At 40.5% G+C, this 20,582-nt stretch overlaps 1 protein-coding gene across 1 annotated transcript in view; it reads right to left on the bottom strand.

Annotated features, from left to right (window-relative positions):
• The window catches only part of LOC145786213 (ATP-binding cassette sub-family B member 6-like), a 42,742-nt gene that overhangs the window by 7,400 nt on the left and 14,760 nt on the right, over positions 1–20,582 (bottom strand). The window contains exons 10-11 of the mRNA XM_082597858.1: positions 19,910–20,035; positions 11,225–11,356 (exon numbers count right to left, since the gene is read on the bottom strand). Coding sequence (XP_082453984.1) covers positions 11,225–11,356; positions 19,910–20,035 — 258 coding nt within the window. The remainder of the gene's footprint in view (positions 1–11,224; positions 11,357–19,909; positions 20,036–20,582) is intronic.

Below are 20,582 nucleotides of genomic sequence, written 5' to 3'. Positions count from 1 at the left end.
ATGAAGTCGCCATTATGACAGTCGCTGTTTTGACAGTCGCTATCCGGCCTGGATGCCAATATGTCTACACTCGGTGGCGACAAGGACTCGACCGCCGTAGACTCGACTGAGTTTAAGCCTGATGATGTTCTTTGCGGTCGGGCAGGCCATTCTGGGGAGGAACCCAGTAACGATGAGGCTAAGTCAGTTCGAGAGGCCCGGCATCTTAGACGGGATATTTTGACTGAAATTGGGGAACTTTCTGTAGCCCTAGGTTCTTTGAGTGATAAGCAGGAACTGTTAATTTTTCGATCTAACTTATCTACTTTAGAAGAGGAATTACGGCACTTCCATGCTCTTTTGACTAAAATCTTTAACTCTGCAATCTTGGCAGAACTTCGTGATAGGGTAGATCCCGAATTTAACTCGTTAAAAAATAACTTTCAACAAAAAGAAAGTGAGTTCTCAGATATGTTGGATGCTGACATACATCCTGAGGATAGCGCCTCAAATGTAAGCACTAGGATGTCTAGGACTTCGTCTCGGATAGTGGCACAAATTAACCTGCAGCTAAGACGAGAGGAGCTCCAGATACAAGCTGAGGCCGAAGCGAGAGCTGAGGCCATTCGAGCTGAGGCTGCCGCGAGAGCTGAGGCCGAAGCGAGAGCTGCTGAGGCTGCCGCGAAAGCTGAGGCCATTCGAGCTGAGGCTGCCGCGAGAGCTGAGGCCGAAGCGAGAGCTGCTGAGGCTGCCGCGAGAGCTGAGGCCATTCGAGCTGAGGCTGCCGCGAGAGCTGAGGCCGAAGCGAGAGCAGCTGAGGCAGCCGCGAGAGCTGCTGAGTTCGCACTCAAAGATGCTCAGTTGAGGGCTGAACAACGTAAAGAGGTAGTTTTAGCTGAATATCGATCAGAGGTGGGCTCTCGGCGTAGCTATAAGAAGGGCTCTTCTAGGCATTCCAGAAATGAACATCAATCGCAGTTTAATTTACATAACCTTTTCCAAACGCCCGTTCAACCTGTGAGTGGACCAGGGCAATCCACACGTTTTCCAGCTGTTTCAGGAGGTCTCGGGGCCGCGGCTAAGGGTCTTCCGAAGGCTGTAGAGCCAAGGTCTGCGAATTACAACCGAACTCCTCCCCTAGAACGTACAGGTCACGGGGCCGCCATTAGTAGTAATGTTTTGCCCCCTTCACAGTTCTCTGCGCCGCTAGGTTTTGATCGCCCAGCTACACGTAATTTGGGTGGTTGTGAGAGGCGTATCGCGTCTGATCGGGCTGTGCATGTGACTGAGCCCACTCAGACCCTTAAGGGATATAGCTTGTCTTCTCCCGCTAAATCGAGTTCTCAACAGCAGGATTGCTTTTTTGAATACCAAAATAGTAGGACGTTTTTCGATAAGGCGGCCTTCATTGGTTACGATGGTAATAATATGCCATTTATCTTCTTTAAAAATCGTGTTACGGCCTTAATGGCAGCTTCGCCCTTTAAGGGGACTCGTTTGACTTTGTTACAAGCAGCTTGTGTTAGGACAGCTGCGCAAACGATTGCTAATTTGGTTTCTGACACTCCTGGCTTGTCAGAGGAAGACAGGATAGAAATGTCGTTAGCTCGCTTGTCCCAGCGTTTTGGGGTTCGTGGAGGTCTTTTCGCAGAACCAGAAATTAGAAAGTATCGCTATGGTAGCAAATTGACTTCGACCTCTTCCAGTGATCTGAAAGAGTTTAAAGATGAATTATCGCAGTGTTTGCTTTACGCGCAAGCTTATGGTCAGCGTGACAAATTGGAAGGACGTTTTGTTTTGGATTTGGCTAAGCGACTCCCGTTTGACGCTAAGCAGCGTTATCTTGACTTTTTAGGTGATCAGTATGGTGGCACTGATGAGCCTACTTTTCAGAGTTTGTTTGAATTTGTAGTACGAGAGGAAACGCGTAAGTCGACTGATTTTAGCATTATGCTAATGGGCGATTCTGGTGAGTCGCAGCAATTTAAAAAGTTTGGCAAAGGAAAATTGCCTTCATGTCCGGTGTAACGGTCCAGGAGTTACTGCGGTCTGAAAGTTACCGTAACTTCTGGACCGCGTATACGCGTTCTGAAAGTTACTGCCAGTCCAGAAGTTACTAAAACAGGGCTGTCAGATTTGACGCGTAATTGCAGCAGATTTGTATAGCCTAAATGATTTTAACATTGGAAACATGTTGAACTTGAAGACTTATCCACCATTGCATCTTAACAACATGGTTTACAGCAGAAACGTAATTGGGAATGAAGTGAAAATAAGATGAAAGTTAAAAGATGAGTTTTGTACCAGAAATTGTTGCTGTATTGGAGTGAAATTTTAATTTGTAACCTAAAATTTTTCGTAGGGTAGGCTATCATTTTAACCTGATATGTTTGTATCATACCATTTGAAGTTGTGTCCGTGCCTTACGTGCTTTGGCAAATAAATTTTGGCAAATAAATCGTAGGTTGCATCATTGCACAATCAGGATGACAGCAAAAGACTATAGGCTATGTGGTCATCTAGTCAATCACCTCCCAAGGGTTTGTATCATACCATTTGAAGCTGTGTCCGTGCCTTACGTGCGTTGGCAAATAAATTTACATGGGGAGGTGATTGACTAAGTCTTAGCCTATAGTCTTTTGCTGTCATCCTGATTGTGCAATGATGCAACCTACGATTCACAATGTAGTGTTATGAGTGTTTTATTGACTCGTTGTAGGCTATATGGCGCTGTTGAAAAAAATAATTTAATTGATCATCGCTCCAAACCAGGGGTCACCAAACTACGGCCCGTGGGCCATAACCGGCCCGCGAACTGATTTCATCCGGCCCGTCACGTGCTGCGGAAATAACAGCTGCTTTGCCTTTTTGTGTAATAGAGACTTCTTTGTTAAAATTGTTCGTTCTTATAGTTCGTTGTTGTATGTTGAATTTGTACATTTTTCCACCAGGCAGCCTACATGTTGGTGTTCTGTTTTTATCATTAGGCCACCACAAATGGGGACAGCTTGGGCCAAATTTGGAAAGATGTAATGTTATTTCAAGAGCACTATGCCTTGTAGTGTATCACAGGAGGGGATAACTTTTCCAGCAAACTTTCGATTTTCATCACAACTTTGCTATTCCACCGCTGACTTTGTTATTTATTGTGCTCAATTCAAGTCAATGGAGATTCTGAATAGTTGTAGCCCATATCTTTTCGCAACTTGCATCCGGCCCGCAGCTGTTAATCTGGCAGCAATCCGGCCCTCAGAGAAAAAAGTTTGGTGACCCCTGCTCTAAACATTTCAAAGTTTGAATCGTGGCTATACATGAATCGGTGGCATTTAGTAAGCTACAAGCCTTAATATATCGTGCAAAGTTTGCATTTGAAAGCTGACTTGTTAGCCGCTGGTCTTGAGTTGTAGTTGACAAACATAGTCTTTGAGACTTTGACTATATTTTATGTATTTCATGAAAGTTAAAACCAAAGTTTTCTAGTGAATGAAGCACTGAGCCTATTTTTGGTCTGGTTTTTCATAACTACCGTTTTGAAGAAATATAAAGTAACTTAGGCTACTGGCTACATGTAAGCCAACTGGTAGTCAAAACGCCATCAACCTTCAGTGAGTAGGCTATCACAGTCTCACACGCGGGGAGGCTTTAACTTTTACGAAAGTGTTGAACACTTCGAGATTCCAATGAATTTCCGTTGGACTCCCATCAAAAACACGTGGCACGAAACTTAAAGCCAATAATAATGGTTTCGTGGTGAGAATATTTATCCTTGGGAGTCATCTTTCGCATAGGCCTACTTGCAGAGGGTTTAATCTACTGACCAAGTGAAGTTTAAACTGCAGTTAAAAAAACAGTTTTAACTGCAAAATTTTCAGTCCATTTACAAGTTACCCAAACGAATTTCAAAAAAGCACACCCACTTACAATAGCAGTAACTTTTGGACTGCTTCTGCGGCGTTGCAGTCTGGAAGTTACTGTCAGTCCAAAAGTTACCAGGGGTGCCTGGCGTTTTTATATCGATAGAAAAGCAAAAATTGTTTTAACTAAGAGTAGTGAATTCATTGCTTTCAAATTAATGCAAGCTTTTTAGTTAACATTACAAAATACTTATAATGATTAATCGGACCTTTTGAGAGGTTAAAAATTTAATTATTTTTCAAAACAAAATTAAATAAAATTTAAATGAAATATTTGGCAACCCTTGTAACTTTTGGCATGCAGTAACTCTTGGACTGCTACACCGGTTAGGCAGACGTCGGTAAAACCCCATGATGATGTGATGTCAGGGAGTTCGCAGTACTCGACTGTTGTTGGCGCACCGCGCGGTGGTGAAGCCAGACGTAAAAACCTACCGGCATGCATTTGTTGTTCGTCACGTGGTCAAGTTGAATATCATTTTTTGTCTAATTGTAAAGAATTTTTGCGCTTGACACCTAAAGATCGGAGAGATGTCATTGTGAAAGCTGGAAAATGCTTGAATTGTTTGCGCCAGCATATGGTTAGGGATTGCGTTCATGCAAATAACTGTCGTAAGTGTGGGCCTAACAACGATAGGAAACACTATTTTCTTCTGCATGATTTTTATGTGACGTCACGTGATTCTCTGGATTCTGTTGGGAAAGATGATGCTCGTGCCAGAGTTCCTGTGCGTAATGTTAAGATTGGAAATGTTAAAGCAGCTTTTAACCGCGTTACTGCTGCTCGTGTTTTGAATCCAATGACTGGCAAATCGAAGTTGGTGTATTGTCAGCATGATCCTGGTTCGCAGTTGACGTTTGTTTCGAGTGATTTGGTGTGTGAACTTGATCTTAAACCGTACGATAAAGCGTCGTTTAAAATGGATACCCTGGCTGGTCAGAAAGCTACTTGTGCTGACCTTGTCAAACTCAACATCCAGTCGTTAGAGACAGATGAACTGTTTTGTGATATAACTTCGGTGGTTAACCCAGCTTGGGCTGACGATGTTAAAACTTTACCGCATAAACAAGATTTAAATGGTTTCCGTCATTTTCATGACGTGAATATGTTTCATTTGAATGATTGTAGTACTGTAGATGTACTGATTGGCAACGACAACGCTTATTTGATGTGTGCAAAAAAAGAGCGTGTTGGTGAAAATCGTAGTGAACCACATGCTTTGCTCACTCCTCTCGGTTGGTTGGCTTGTGGTGGTAAGTCACCCTTAGATGAAAGCGTTGCTAAAGTGTGCAGAGTGCAGACGTCTTCAGAGTCGGATGTCATCTCTGGCTTTCAGCGTAAAATTGAGTCTCGCGATATGGAAATAGCAGACCTGAATAAAGTCATTCAGGATTTGACCTGCAAAATGAGACATGTGAATTGTCTCGCAATGACATTTTGGCTAGAGAACTTGTTGAACCGAATATTGAGTTGAAAGATGGTCGATTTGAGATACCTGTACCGTTGAAGGAAGATATTGATCTACCTAACAATTTTGTGTTGGCGTCAGATAGAGTTGCTGCTTTAAGGAAGAAGGCTTTAAAACAACCTGAACTTCGTGATTTCCTTACTGACACCATGAAAGATCTTAAATCAAATGGCTATATTGAGCGTACTGGTGAAGCAGGAAATGTCAAGGGATTTGAATGGTATTTACCATACTTTGTTACGTCACAATTAAAAAAGCGCATTGTTTACGATGGCAAGTCTGAATTTCGAGGAACTTGTGTTAATGATGTAATGTTTTCGGGTCCTGACTTGTTAAACCCTCTGGTAGATGTCTTGGCTAGATTTCGGCTTGGTAGATTTGGTCTCATGGCTGATGTGACTAAATGCTTCTTTCAAATAAAGTTACCTGAGTCGCAAAGGGATTTGTTTCGTATATTGTGGTTTGAAGATGATGACCTTGAAAATGGTAGGATGGTACCATTTCGTTTTTGTGTACACCCTTGGGGAATAAAGAGTAGCCCGTATATCGCTTGCTTGGCTATAAAGAAAATGATCGAGCAGAATCCCAGCAGTGCTGGTGAATTGACTCTCTGCAATATTGCAAATAATATGTACATAGATGATTTTATATTTTCGGCTGATAGCTTAGAGGAAGCTCAGCAAATCACTCATGAATCAATTGCTTTGTTTGATAGCCGTGGGTTTAAACTTGGTAAGTGGAGTGCTAACAAGGAGGCTATGATTGTCTTGTCAAATTTGGATAATGAGATGCTTTCACCTTTGATTCGTGACATTGACTTTCAGACTGAAAATATGACTTTGCCATCAGCGAAGACATTGGGTTGTGTGTGGCAAACCGAGTCTGATGAGATGCGTATCGCATGTTCCTTAAAGCCCTTAGCTAAACACACGCGCCGAAGTATGCTCAGTCAGCTTGGACAAAATTTTGATCCGCTAGGCTTTGGAGCACCATTTTTTCTAAAAGCACGCCTTATACTTCAGCAATTGGCGATAGACAAGTTTGATTGGGACACCGAGGTCCCTGATAGCTTTGTTAAAGAGTGGGAGTCGTGGCTTCGCTCTTTGGACCTGCTTAAGGATTTTTCGTTACCGAGATGGTATTTTGCAAACTCTGGTGTGTGCAGTCCGGATGATATTGTTTCATATCAATTGCATGGGTTTAGTGATGCTTCGAATCAAGCTTTCTCTTCTGTTGTTTACTTACGTAGACTGGTTAACGGAGTTCCGAATGTGTCTTTCGTTCTGGGTAAATCTACTATTGTTGTAAAAAATCAGTTTTCTTGGCCGATAGCTAGGAAAGAGCTTGTTGCCGCTTTGAATACAGCAAGACTCGTGAAGCAGGCCTACGAGGCATTGAAGATGCCCGACTGCCTTAAGTATTTTTGATGTGATTCTCGTACTGTGTTGCAGTGGGTTAAAAACCCTGATTTACGTTTGAATAAGTTTATTACGCGTCGAGTTGAGCATATTTTATTGTTGTCTGGAGCCCAGGATTGGCGTTTTTGCCCTACCGATATGAACCCAGCTGATGTTGGCACACGGCCAAATCTTATTACAAAGAAGGAATTTCGAGAGTTGTGGTTGAATGGTTCTAGTCTTCTCTATCAGTGTGAAGAAATTCCATCTGTAGAAAACGCCACTCCAGTACCTGTCCATAGCCTATACCTTCGTGACGAAGAGGGGTCGCTCGACGTTGGACAGGGTGGCCTTCACAGATTGATCGAGGCCGCACCTTCTTTGTATGTTATGAAAAAGAGAATCGCTTATTTGGTTGCTTTTGTTGAATTTTTGTGCTGTAAAACGAGAAAGCGTAGCTTTGTGAAGCCAAAACTGGATGCATCTTATCTTAACAGTGCTTCAGAGTTGGCTGTGAAGTTTGTTCAGAAGAGCGTGTATGGCGATGTGGTACATTTAATGACCAAACGATCGCCAGATGCCCTTGAGGAAGTGATAAAGCGAGGTAGTGTTGGCGCTTCGCAACGTGAGAAGGAACGCTTGAAAGAATTACGTTCACTTAAAAAGTACAGACCTTGTGTAGATGACGCTGGTGTAATCCGCATTGAAGGGCGCTTAAGTAATTCTCCCGAGATCTCTCTTGAAGCAAAGCATCCGATTGTTTTGCCTTCGAAGCACCCCTTCACTAGGCTTGTTGTACTGTCGCATCATAATGGAAATGCGCACTGTGGAGTACAGCACACTTTGTTGTCTACGCGACAGAAGTTTTGGATCGCTAATGGTAATGCCTCCGTGAAGAGGTATCTTAATGACTGTGGTGTATGCGCGATTGAGAAAGCTCGACCTATAAGGCAGCTCATGTCTGATTTACCTTTGCCTCGCACAACTGCGCATAGGAAACCATTTTTTGATTGCGGCTTAGACTATCTTGGACCTTTAACCTTTGTTGAAGGTAGAAGTCACAAAAAAGCTTGGGGACTCTTGTTCACATGTATGGCATCTCGCGCTATTCATGTTGAGCTGGTTACGTCATTGTCGCTGAGTGATTTTTTACTTGCCTTTACAAGGTTTACAGATTTACGTGGGCAGGTTAATGCTATCTATTCCGACAATAGAAGTACCTTTCAGGCAGCATCTAAGAAGTTACCCGAGTTGATAGAATCAGCTGAATTTCACAACGCCCTGAGACAGAGAGAGATAAACTGGGAATTTATACCTCCGTATGCTCCGGCGCAAGGTAGCGCCTGGGAGGCAATGGTTAAACAATTTAAAATTGCATTTTTTCACATTTTGGACTCTTCAAGTCGTAAGCCCAATTTTATTGAACTGCTTACGTACACAGGCAGTGCCGTTCGGATCGTGAACGAACGCCCTTTGGTACCTTTGAGTGATGACCCTAGGGATTTTACTGTCATCACCCCTGCCTCACTTTTGACCCCATACTTAGACCCATACTGTGCTGTTGGGCAACCACATGATCGTGACCAATTAAGAAGGGATTATCGGTTCAATTTGTCACTTTCTCAGCAGTTTTGGAGTAAATGGATCGATTTTTACTTGCCAGGTCTTCAGGGCCGGAAAAAATGGCTAAAAATGGCCGAGAATTTGGAGCCTGGTCAACTTGTAGTGGTAGGTTCTCTCCAGGACATTGGTAAACGTGGGAAGTATCAACTTGGGAGGGTGCATGAGGTAGTTCCACAAATTAGGAAAGGGAAGCCTGTGGTTCGTAGAGCTAAAGTTGCCGTCTGCAACTATGATGAGAGTACGGGGAAAGTGAAAGTAGACTATGTGTTGAGGGATATTTCGTGCCTCACCCCCGTAAAGAACACCTAAGTGTTAGGGTTTGAGCCTGGTTTTGTCTGCGGTGGCCGACACTTGTCTGAGCCCAGAACAGTCGGTTATTATCGCAACCATTGTATATAGCGTCATTTTTTGCGTGTACCTACTACCTATGGTACCAATTTCATGTATCGTCGTGTTTATTCTTATTGTTGTACATTCTTTGCATGCTCTTTGTATTTGCGTATTAACTTAAACGTGAGTGATTCAAACAATTTGTGTATCATGTGTTTTTATTCATTGGCTCACAATTGTCGTCAATTCTTTTTTAGTTATGCCATGTCAGACTGTCATAACTAGGGGCCGCTATGTTCCAGACAATTGTTCACCTAATCAAACGTCATATAAAAACCGTTCAAGTCTACTGAATATTACGTCATGGAAATTCCTAAAACATGAGCCAAAATTGCACCATCGTCCGTAAGACTTGTGTCAAACCTGTTTAAACCTGTTTCAGTTGAAACCTGTTTAAACATGAAATATTGCGTCGCACGAACTGCTGGCGTGCCTTTGAGTTATCACAAATTTTTCTGATTCATTCTCGAAGTTGTTTGTTGGAAGTCGGTCGCACATTTAACTGGTTTATTTAGTGCTTGCTAGCTGGACAAAATTCTCCGTCTTTTATCCAAGTAATCTGTATCGTAGTGACAGTTTTTAGAGGTGTAAGGCGTTGCATCTCGATTTCGATAGCCGCGGGTTAATTTTACAGGAATACACTTATTGAATAGACGTTTCAAGGAGTGTTTCTTTTTCGGTCACTACATGCAGACAAACGGATCCGGGAACTTTATGTTACAATTTTCCCACGAAGAGATTATGGTTTACCGCTGTGACCAATTACAAATCAAGAGGGCAATTGAACCGCCGGTGTAACGGTCCAGGAGTTATACTGCGGTCCAAAAGTTACCATGCTGCTACAGCGTGGCAGTCTAGAAGTGACGTCAGACCACAAATGACCAGAGCTGCCCGATGCTTCCTAAAGCAATACAAAGCAAAAATTTTACAACAAAGTTTAGTTGAATAGTTGCTCTCAAAGTAATGCACACCTTTTCATTTAAGATTAATCCATGCGTAAAGGGATACTAAAGGAAAAACCTGACTTGGCGATTGTACACGTTCTTTGTGTTTAACATGCTACCATAAAACGATTTTCCATAAAATTTTGCCCCAGTGCGGTCTGATAAGCATTCCGCGCGTGCTTTTGTCAGAGCTTTCAAAATGGGAATGAACGTGAGCATCGAAGCGTGCGACTGTACAGTCTACGTCATTATAGACTAGCAATCAGCTGATCGAGCAATAGTTGTTACTGCGGGCATTTTAACTGTAGGCTATGTATGTACGTACATCAAAACACCAGATTTCATCATCAAAACATCAGACAGTTTGCTTAAAACATCAGATGTAGTAACGTGACTTTTGTAATTGCTGTAGATAGTAACATATTCTCGAGCAGTGTTTCCACTTTTTGGTCATTTTGAAAAGAATTAAAAATAAATGAAACATTGGACTTTGGGCCTTGCCAGTGCCATTGAAAACAACTTTTTTTCGGTAATTTTTTTTTAATGTATTCTTGGATGTTCAGTTTACGCATTTTAATGCTTAATTCCAGTTTGAAAATTTCATTTAGTATGCCTTTAAAATTGTAAGTGTAACTTTTTAAGCAGAAGGAATTTCAATTATTTTCATAAAAAATAATTAATGATGTTTGGCAACTCTGGTAACTTTTGGACTGCGGTCACTCCTGAACCGCTACACCGGAACAGTCATGTAAAGTGGTTTATTGCAAAAATTCAACAAGACTAATTAATGAAGGTATGAGTATAAACAAATATATTAAATTTGAAAACATATGCTAGCCTACTTCTTTTTTGCATAGTTTTTTCTTTATTTTTGTTTGGAGTGGTTTATCTGACCGCAGACCTCTGAACGTTTTTGATTAGGCTAGTGCAAACTGCATGCAGACAACAGTATCAAGGTTGCCAGATGGATAAATGGTGCAATATACATTGATATAATCCAGTGACAGCTGAAAATGCATAGTAACACGAATAAAAGCTTCCCATATAAACCAGACAAAGATTTGGTGAAAAATGATGTAGTTCAAAGGTTTTTTTTTAATAGAATACATAAAATTAATAGCAAATCTTTGTGACTTTCTCATTAGCCTACTTCAATTACCTTCGGCTTTGGGTGTGACGTTGCGATTCTACGTAAACTACGACAACGCTTAATAGCAACTAATAGCAATAGTCCTAATAGCCTAATAGTCCTAATAGTCCTATAGCAATAGGCCTAATAGCAACAGTCACTAACTCAGTTTTTTTGCAACATCATTGATCAACAACTTTATTTTTTCAAGTTTAGAAAAAGTTATCTTGGTCTTCAAGATCACGTTGGTTTAGTGATCTGATCTTGATCTTCAAGATCACCAAAACTGGCGATTTTATCCATCTCTGTATGTAGGCAATGTGATTATGTTGTTTCAATGCCGAGATACGCAACAAGCGTATAGGCTAATGCACCGTACCTCTTTGAACAAATCGAACATGTTCTCCATATCGATAAAACTGGTCTGTACCATACGATAGTAAGTACCGAAAAATCCAAGTGGCGTGTACAGCTGCACGATGTATGTACCAAACAAAACAAACTGACCAAGCTGAAAAATGAAGATAATTGAATTAAGAAAGACGTTTGTAATAGACAGCGTCAGATTCTGTGACCAATATGCATAGCCGTAGGAGAGTAAAACATTTTGGGGGGCAAGCAAAATTTGCCCAAATTTTCCAAATTTTGCCTTTGCAAATATATTGTCAAAAACGCAATATTACTCACAATTTCTGAGATAGCGTAGTCTAAGAACTCTCTAGTCATCAACTTGGCAGTGTACAAAAACACAGGCAGCAAAACAAGGCTGAATTAACTTTAAACTAAATGGTCACAACGGTAAACCATAATCTCTTCGTGGGAAAATTGTAACATAAGATTCTCGGATCCGTTCGTCTGTATGCAATGACCGAAAGAAACACTCTTCTGGAAACGTCTATTCAAGAATTGTATTTCTGTAAAAATAGCCTCAAAGCTGTCGAAATTGAGACGCAACACCATACGCCTCTAAAAACTTGTCACTGCGATACAAACTACTTAGATAAAGACAGAAATTTCGTTCAGCTAGCAAGCACTAAGCAAAACAGTTAAATATGCGACCAACTTTCAAGTAACAATTTTACGAATGAGAGAATAATTTGCAATATCTCAAATGCACGTAGGCAGTTACTGTGACGTAATAATCCAAAGGCAATGATAAACTATTCAAGCACCTGTTTCAAGTTTGGCTATCACCTGTTCAAGCCTGGCCCACACCTGCTCAAGTCTGGCTTACAGCTGTTCAAGCTTGGCCCACACCTGTTCAAGTAATCAAAGATTTAACGATGATGTAATCTTTGCTGCAGCTGCAATTTTTACAGGTCTTGCAAACGATTCTGCAATCTGCTCATTTTTAGCAATAGTCCATTACGTCAGACGCCAAGATTCAGTAGACCTAAACGGTTTTATGTGACGTTTGATTTGTACAGAGATTGGCCGTAACATAGCGGCCCCTAGTTATGACAGTCTAACATGGCATAACTAAAAAAGGGAATTTAAGGACAATCGTGAGCCAATGAATAAAAACACACGATACACAAATTGTTTGAGTCACTCACGTTTAAGTTAATACGCAAATACAAAGGGCATGCAAAGAATGTACAACAATAAGAATAAACACGACGATACATGAAATTGGTACCAAGGTACACGCTAAAATGACGCTATATACAATGGTTGCGATAATAACCGACTGTTCTGGGCTCAGACAAGTGTCGGCCACCGCAGACAAAACCAGGCTCAAACCCTAACACTTAGGTGTTCTTTACGGGGGTGAGGCACGAAATGTCTCTCAACACGTAGTCTACTTTCACTTTCCCCGTACTCTCATCATAGTTGCAGACGGCAACTTTAGCTCTACGAACCACAGGCTTCCCTTTCCTAATTTGTGGAACCACCTCATGCACCCTCCCAAGTTGATACTTCCCACGTTTACCAATGTCTTGGAGAGAACCCACCACTACAAGTTGACCAGGCTCCAAATTCTCGGCCATTTTTAACCATTTTTTCCGGCCCTGAAGCCCTGGCAAGTAAAAATCAATCCATTTACTCCAAAACTGCTGAGAAAGCGACAAATTGAACCGATAGTCCCTCCTTAATTGGTCACGATCATGTGATTGCCCAACAGCACAGTATGGGTCTAAGTATGGGGTCAAAAGTGAGGCAGGGGTGATGACAGTAAAATCCCTAGGGTCATCACTCAAAGGTACCAAAGGGCGTTCGTTCACGATCCGAACGGCACTGCCTGTGTACGTAAGCAGTTCAATAAAATTGGGCTTACGTATCGAAGTGTCCAAAATGTGAAAAAAGTACTTAGCCTAGTCATATCGGCCACGAAACCAAATCTACTAAGCCGAAATCTAGCCAAGACATCTACCAGAGGGTTTAACAAGTCAGGACCCGAAAACATTACATCATTAACACAAGTTCCTCGAAATTCAGACTTGCCATCGTAAACAATACGCTTTTTTAATTGTGACGTCACAAAGATGGTAAATACCATTCAAATCCCTTTACATTTTCTGCTTCATCAGCACGCTCAATATAGCCATTAGATTTAAGATCCTTCATGGTGTCAGTAAGGAAATCAAGAAGTTCAGGTTGTTTTAAAGCCTTCTTCCTTAAAGCAGCAGCTCTATCTGACGCCAACACAAAATTGTTAGGTAAATCAATATCTTCCTTCAACGGTACAGGTATCTCAAATCTACTATCTTTCAACTCAATATTCGGTTCAACAAGTTCTCTAGCCAAAATGTCATTGCGAGACAATTCACAGGTCTCATTTTGCAACGTCAAATCCTGAATGACTTTATTCAGGTCTGCTATTTCCATATCACGAGACTCAATTTTACGCTGAAAGCCAGAGATGACATCCGACTCTGAAGACGTCTGCACTCTGCACACATTAGCAACGCTTTCATCTAAGGGTGACTTACCACCACAAGCCAACCAACCGAGCGGAGTGAGTAAAGCATGCGGTTCACTTCGATTTTCACCAACACGCTCTTCTTTAGCCCACATCAAATAAGCGTTGTCGTTACCAATCAGTACATCTACAGTACTACAATCATTCAAATGAAACATATTCACGTCATGAAAATGACGAAAACCACTTAGATCCTGCTTACGCGGTAAAGTTTTAACATCGTCAGCCCAAGCTGGGTTAACCACCGAAGTTATATCACAAAACAGTTCAACCGTCTCTAACGACTGGATGTTCAGTTTAACAAGGTTAGCACAAGTAGGTTTCTGACCAGCCAGAGTATCCATTTTAAACGACGCTTTATCATACGGTTTAAGACCAAGTTCGCACACCAAATCACTCGAAACAAACGTCAACTGCGAACCAGGATCATGCTGATAATACACCAACTTCGATTTGCCAGTCATTGGATTCAAAACACGAGCAGCAGTAACGCGGTTAAAAGCTGCTTTAACATTTCCAATCTTAACATTACGCACAGGAACTCTGGCACCAGCATCATCTTTGCCGATCGAATCCAGAGAATCACGTGACGTCACATAAAAATCATGCAGAAGAAAATAGTGTTTCCTATCGTTGTTAGGCCCACATTGACGACAGTTGTTTGCATGATTACAGTCCCTAACCATATGCTGGCGCAAACAATTCAAGCATTTTCCAGCTTTCACAATAACATCTCTCCGATCTTGAGGTGTCAAGCGCAAAAATTCTTTACAGTTAGACAAAAAATGATATTCAACTTGACCACGTGACGAACAACAAATGCATGCCGGTAGGTCTCTATGTCTGGCCACACCACCGCGCGGTGCGCCAACAGCAGTCGAGTACTGCAAACTCCCTGACATCACATCATCATGGGGTTTTACCGACGTCTGCCTAACCGGACATGAAGGCAATTTTCCTTTGCCAAACTTTTTAAAATGCTGCGACTCACCAGAATCGCCCATTAGCATAATGCTAAAATCAATCGACTTACGCGTTTCCTCTCGTACAACAAAATCGAACAAACTCTGAAAAGTAGGCTCATTAGTGCCACCATACTGATCACCTAAAAAGTCAAGATAACGCTGCTTAGCGTCAAACGGGAGTCGCTTAGCCAAATCCAAAACAAAACGTCCTTCTTTTATCACGCTGACCATAAGCTTGCGCGTAAAGCAGACACTGCGACAATTCATCTTTAAACTCTTTCAAATCACTGGAAGAGATCGAAGTTAATTTGCTACCATAGCGATACTTTCTTATTTCTGGTTCGGCGAAAAGACCTCCACGAACTCCAAAACGTTGAGACAAGCGAGCTAACGACATTTCTATCCTGTCTTCCTCTGACAAGCCAGGAGTGTCAGAAACCAAATTAGCAATCGTTTGCGCAGCTGTCCTAACACAAGCTGCTTGTAACAAAGTCAAACGAGTTCCTTTAAAGGGCGAAGCTGCCATCAAGGCCGTAACACGATTTTTAAAGAAGACAAATGGCATATTATTACCATCGTAACCAATCAAGGCCGCCTTATCGAAAAACGTCCTACTATTTTGGTATTCAAAAAAGCAATCCTGCTGTTGAGAACTCGATTTAGCGGGAGAAGACAAGCTATATCCCTTAAGGGGCTGAGGGGGCTCAGTCACATGCACAGCCCGATCACGATCCTCACAAACGTTAAAATCAGGAGACGCGATACGCCTCTCACAATCACCCAAATTACGTGTAGCTGGGCGATCAAAAACTAGCGGCGCAGAAAACTGTGAAGGGGGCAAAACATTACTTCTGATAGCGGCCCCATGACCTGTACGCTCTAGGGGAGGAGTTTGGCTAAAATTCGCTGGCCTTGGCTCTAGAGCCTTCGTAAGACCCTTAGCCGCGGCCTCGAGACCTCCTGAAACAGCTTGAAAACATGTGGATTGTACTGGTCCACTTACAGATTGAACAGGCGTCTCGAAAAGGTTATGTAAATTTAACCACGATTGATGTTCACTTCTGGAATGCCTAGAAGAGCCCTTCTTAGAGCTACGTCGGGAGCCCGCCTCTGATCGATATTCAGCCAAAGCTACCTCTTTACGTTGTTCAACCCTCAGCTGAGCGTCTTTGAGTGCGAACTCAGCAGCTCTTGCTTCGGCTTTCGCGGCGGCCTCAGCTCGTATGGCCTCAGCTCTCGCGGCGGCCTCAGCAGCTCTCGCTTCGGCCTCAACTCGTATGGTCTCAGCTCTCGTGGCGGCCTCAACAGCTCTCGCTTCGGCGTCAGCTTGTATCTGGAGCTCCTCTCGTCTTAGCTGCAGGTTAATTTGTGCAACTATCCGTGACGAGCTTTCAGACATCCTAGTGCTTACATTTGAGGCCCTATCCTCAGGATGTATGTCAGCATCCAACATACCGGAGAACTCACTTACTTTTTGTTCGAAGTTATTTTTCAACGAGTTAAATTCGGGATCTACCCTATCACGAAGTTCTGCCAAGATTGTAGAGTTAAAAATTTTACTCAAAAGTGCATGGAAATGCCGTAATTCCTCTTCTAAAGTAGATAACTTAGATCTAAAAATTAGCAATTCTTGCTTATCACCCAAAGAACCTAGGGCTACAGAAAGTTCCCCAATTTGAGTCAAAATATCTCTTCTAAGATGCCGGGCCTCTCGAACTGACTTAGCCTCATCGTTACTGGGTCCCTCCCCAGAATGGCCTGCCCGACCGCAAAGAACATCATCAGGCTTAAACTCAGTCGAGTCTACGGCGGTCGAGTCCCTGTCGCCATCGAGTGTAGACATATTAAATGTTGGGGCTAAATTTAACTATTAAAAAATTAAGTTACACAAACACACAAAATATTAAGTTATAAAAAACTTAACTGCAAAGACCGTGAAAATACAAAAAGAATTTAAATGCGCAGTACCGTAGTTGTAGGGGTATGAAGTCCTAAAGTTCCACAAAACTTGCTTGGATTCGTCCACTTGAATCTTCAAGCACAGATCGATTGTCTTTAATCTTCTATCTTGCCAATGAATGTCAATGTAGTTTTTCTTGATAACCAACAAAGAAATGTCTTTAATTTTCAGCTTGAAGTTCTTCAGTAGCCTACCAACTGAGAAGTCTTTAATTTTCTTGTGCTTTAAGTTCTTCTGCACCAACTGAGAAGAAAACGGCTTTAATCTTTTGCTTCTGTAGACTACCAACCAAGAAGATCGTCTTTATTATTTATGCTTCTGCAGCCTACCAACCAACAACTTCGTCTTTATTATTTATGTGCTTTAAGTGCTTCTTGGCCTATTTTTAGGAAAAATTCCATGACGTAATACGCTAAGATTCAGTAGACCTGAACGGTTTTATGTGACGTTTGATTTGTACAGAGATTGGCCGTAACACTAAATAAACCATCAAATTGAAATAAAATTTTTATGGCACAAAAATATGTATATATATATTAGGCCTACCTGGATTCAACAACAATTTAAACTGAGAATTCAACTAAAACTGGACAGCAGTGGCTAAATATCCATGTCGTCAGATTATTTCAAAATCTCTAGCTCAATTGCAATAAAAAGCCAGACCAAAAGTAGCTGAATCTTTTCATTATAAAGGTAGTCTCAAGAGTCAAGATTCGTAAATTTGCATTGAAAAAATCTAAAATGACAACCTATTTACTTATCAAACTAGTAACATTACTTACAGTATATACTCCATGCTACTTAAAACCTTACAACCTGAAAAGAATTCGACAGTTTATCATACTATGTGCATCAAATTTGCACCTTTGAACATTTGAAACTAAGTTGCTATTAGTATGAATATTGATCTCATATTACGGTGAAGTTATATATAGCCAATGATTTTTCATTAACAGTATTATTCATTACCAAGATATTCTAAGTTCATGATGAAGCAACTACTGAAATCGCGGGCACTGAACTAAAATATATAACTCATATAGGTAATAACTTCAAACTCAATCCTTGCCAGAAAATACAAACAACATCATCAATACTGTCTACATTGCCTGATATATTAACTTCATGAATAGGATGACAAAACAACATAACACTTGCCTGTATATTTGATCATTGATTGCTATAATACTGTGTCATATATGGTAAATAGCTGAGCATATCAACCTAGGGATATCAACCCTAGGACCGGCAAAGACAAACAGCAGTTAATACAAAAATTTCTTTTTATAGAAAACAGTTTAACTGTAGCCCACAAAAACATGAAAAATTCAGATACTAAAACGAAGCTTACCATTCTCCACAAATTGCAACATACCAAATACAATATTTTCCAAAATTGAAGATGGCACAGTTTACATTCATGGGAAAATTTTAATGTTTTTCATACAAAATATTACACTATAACAAATATAATATACAAAGTTTTTAAACTGGTAAGATGTTGAAAACTCATGGTAAGATTGATTTTCTCAATAACTTGACATTTTTGCCCAAATATTTTTACAAATAAATAACTTACATTAGCAGATAAAGAAGCAAAAAACCTCATAAAATTACCAGTACCCAGCAGTGTTGCAAAATTCCACCAATGAAGAAATGTAGTGTATATCCTAATAATTAATTGATTATAAGTAATAAGCTTACCTCTGCTTGCTAATTGCATTAGTTACAATTACATTTTGCAGATATACGAGAATCTATTTTGCAGATATACGATTCAGATATACTCGTATACTGAATCGAAGCTTAACATTGTGCCCAAATTGCAATATATACCAAATACAAAAGTCCCAAAATTGATGACACTACATTTAACATTTAAAAAAAAATGTTAATGTATTTCATACAAAATGCAACACCATAAACAAATTCCTAAATTAGAAAGATATTGAAAACTTATGGTAAGATTGATTTTCCCAATAACTTGACATTTTTGCCCAAATATTTTTACAAATAAATACATTACTACAATATAGAGAAAGAAGCAAAAAACCTCATACGATTACCAGTACCCATCAGGGTTTCAAAATTCCACCAATGAAGAAATGTAGTGTATAATATATCCTAAAACATCAGTAATAAGCTTACCGGTACCTCTGCTTGCTAATCGCATTTTTTTACATTTATATACTTTTTGCAGATATATACTGAATCGAAGCTTAACATTGTGCCCAAATTGCAATATACCAAATACAAAAGTCCCAAAATTTATGATACTACATTTAACATTTAAAGAAAAATGTTAATGTATTTCATACAAAATGCAACACTATAAACAAATTTCTAAACTAGAAAGATTTTGAAAACTCATGGTAAGATTGATTTGCCCAATAACTGGACATTTTTGCCCAAATATAATTTTACAAATAACTACAATAGTAGGACATAAAGTAAAAACCTCATGAGGTTATTAGTAGGCTACCCAGCAAGCTTACAAATCTCACCTGTGAAGAAATGCAGCCTATGTACATGCTGGTGAATATCAGTACTAATAAGCTTAACTTTGCTTGCCAATTATGTTCTTTTACACTTTACTTTTTGCAGGTGTTGAATCGAAACTTATCATTCGGCCCAAATTGCAATACCACAAGCAACAATTTTCAAAATCGATGAAAATGCATTTTACGTTGATTGGAAAATATTAATGTATCTCATAAATTATAACAATTATATACATAAAGTTTCGAAACTGGTAAAATGTCGAAACATCACGATAAGATTAATTTGCCCAAATAAGTGCAGACTTTTGCCCAAATTCGAGGCGTTTTTTTTTTTCAGCGGTGGAGCGACCGCCCCCCCCGCCCCCCCCATCTCCTACGGCTATGCCAATATGACTTGCGTCAATGGCTGAAGCCTCGACAAAAACGGTTCTGTTTATAACAACCTGGCCGGCTCAAAAGATAATCTTACAAACAAATGTAAGGATAAAAATACGTTAGTTGATGCTGCAATGCAACTGCTCTTCCGTCAGCTTTATTAAAAATGTCAAGCTTCCTAATTTAAAACAGTGGAAAAGCATTACGACGTGAAACGTCCGTCAATTCTTTACTCGGTTGCAGAGGCTCGCGTCGAGAGCGACTGCTCTAAAACGACGCCCAATGGGTTGAGGCCTGGAAAAAGTTAATCTGTAAAACAAACGTTCCGTTAATAACTTACATCGAACTTTTTGTCAACCACGTAACTTGCACACAGCAGACTTCCAACAAGCAATCCTCCGTTGATGAGCAAGTTTTGAACGAGGTTGAGCAGGACCAGCGATGAATTGGTCATGTACTCCGATTTCTGAAAAAAGCAATAAGATGTGAGTCAATTGCGCTGTGGTAGTCAGAAAAACGAAACTCTTTACAACTTTATTATGCGAGTCCCGTATGCAGGAAATGGCTTAAGTCTTTTATTTTACTAATATAGAGGGAACATGCCTGTCACAGTTATCTTTAGGAGCAAACGCTAAAAAAAGACCACAACAATTACATTAACATTTTACACAAACATACATTTTTTCAGTGTTCCTATTCAAACGCACTGCGTAGATTTGCATGTCAATAGCTTTTCACACATCACGCAGCATCAACAAGACGTTATAATCGCCTCGCCTTCGTATGTCTAAATTCTATGAAATCTGAGACAAGACGTCTAACACCAAATCCGCTTTTAACTCCATTCTATACACAACATGAATTGCTGTATGTCTAGATTCGAGTATTAAATCTCTTCAGTAGCCTACAGCTAGAATAGCGAATAAATAAACACTACAATGAACCAATATATACAGTGCGAAAACAACACGTAGGCAACGATGACCAAACAAATTCTTCATCATCATTGTCTA

This window comes from Aplidium turbinatum, chromosome 17 (genome assembly GCF_918807975.1).
Source record: "Aplidium turbinatum chromosome 17, kaAplTurb1.1, whole genome shotgun sequence".
NCBI classification, from domain to species: domain Eukaryota; kingdom Metazoa; phylum Chordata; class Ascidiacea; order Aplousobranchia; family Polyclinidae; genus Aplidium; species Aplidium turbinatum.
This window is presented reverse-complemented; position numbering and strand designations above follow the sequence as displayed.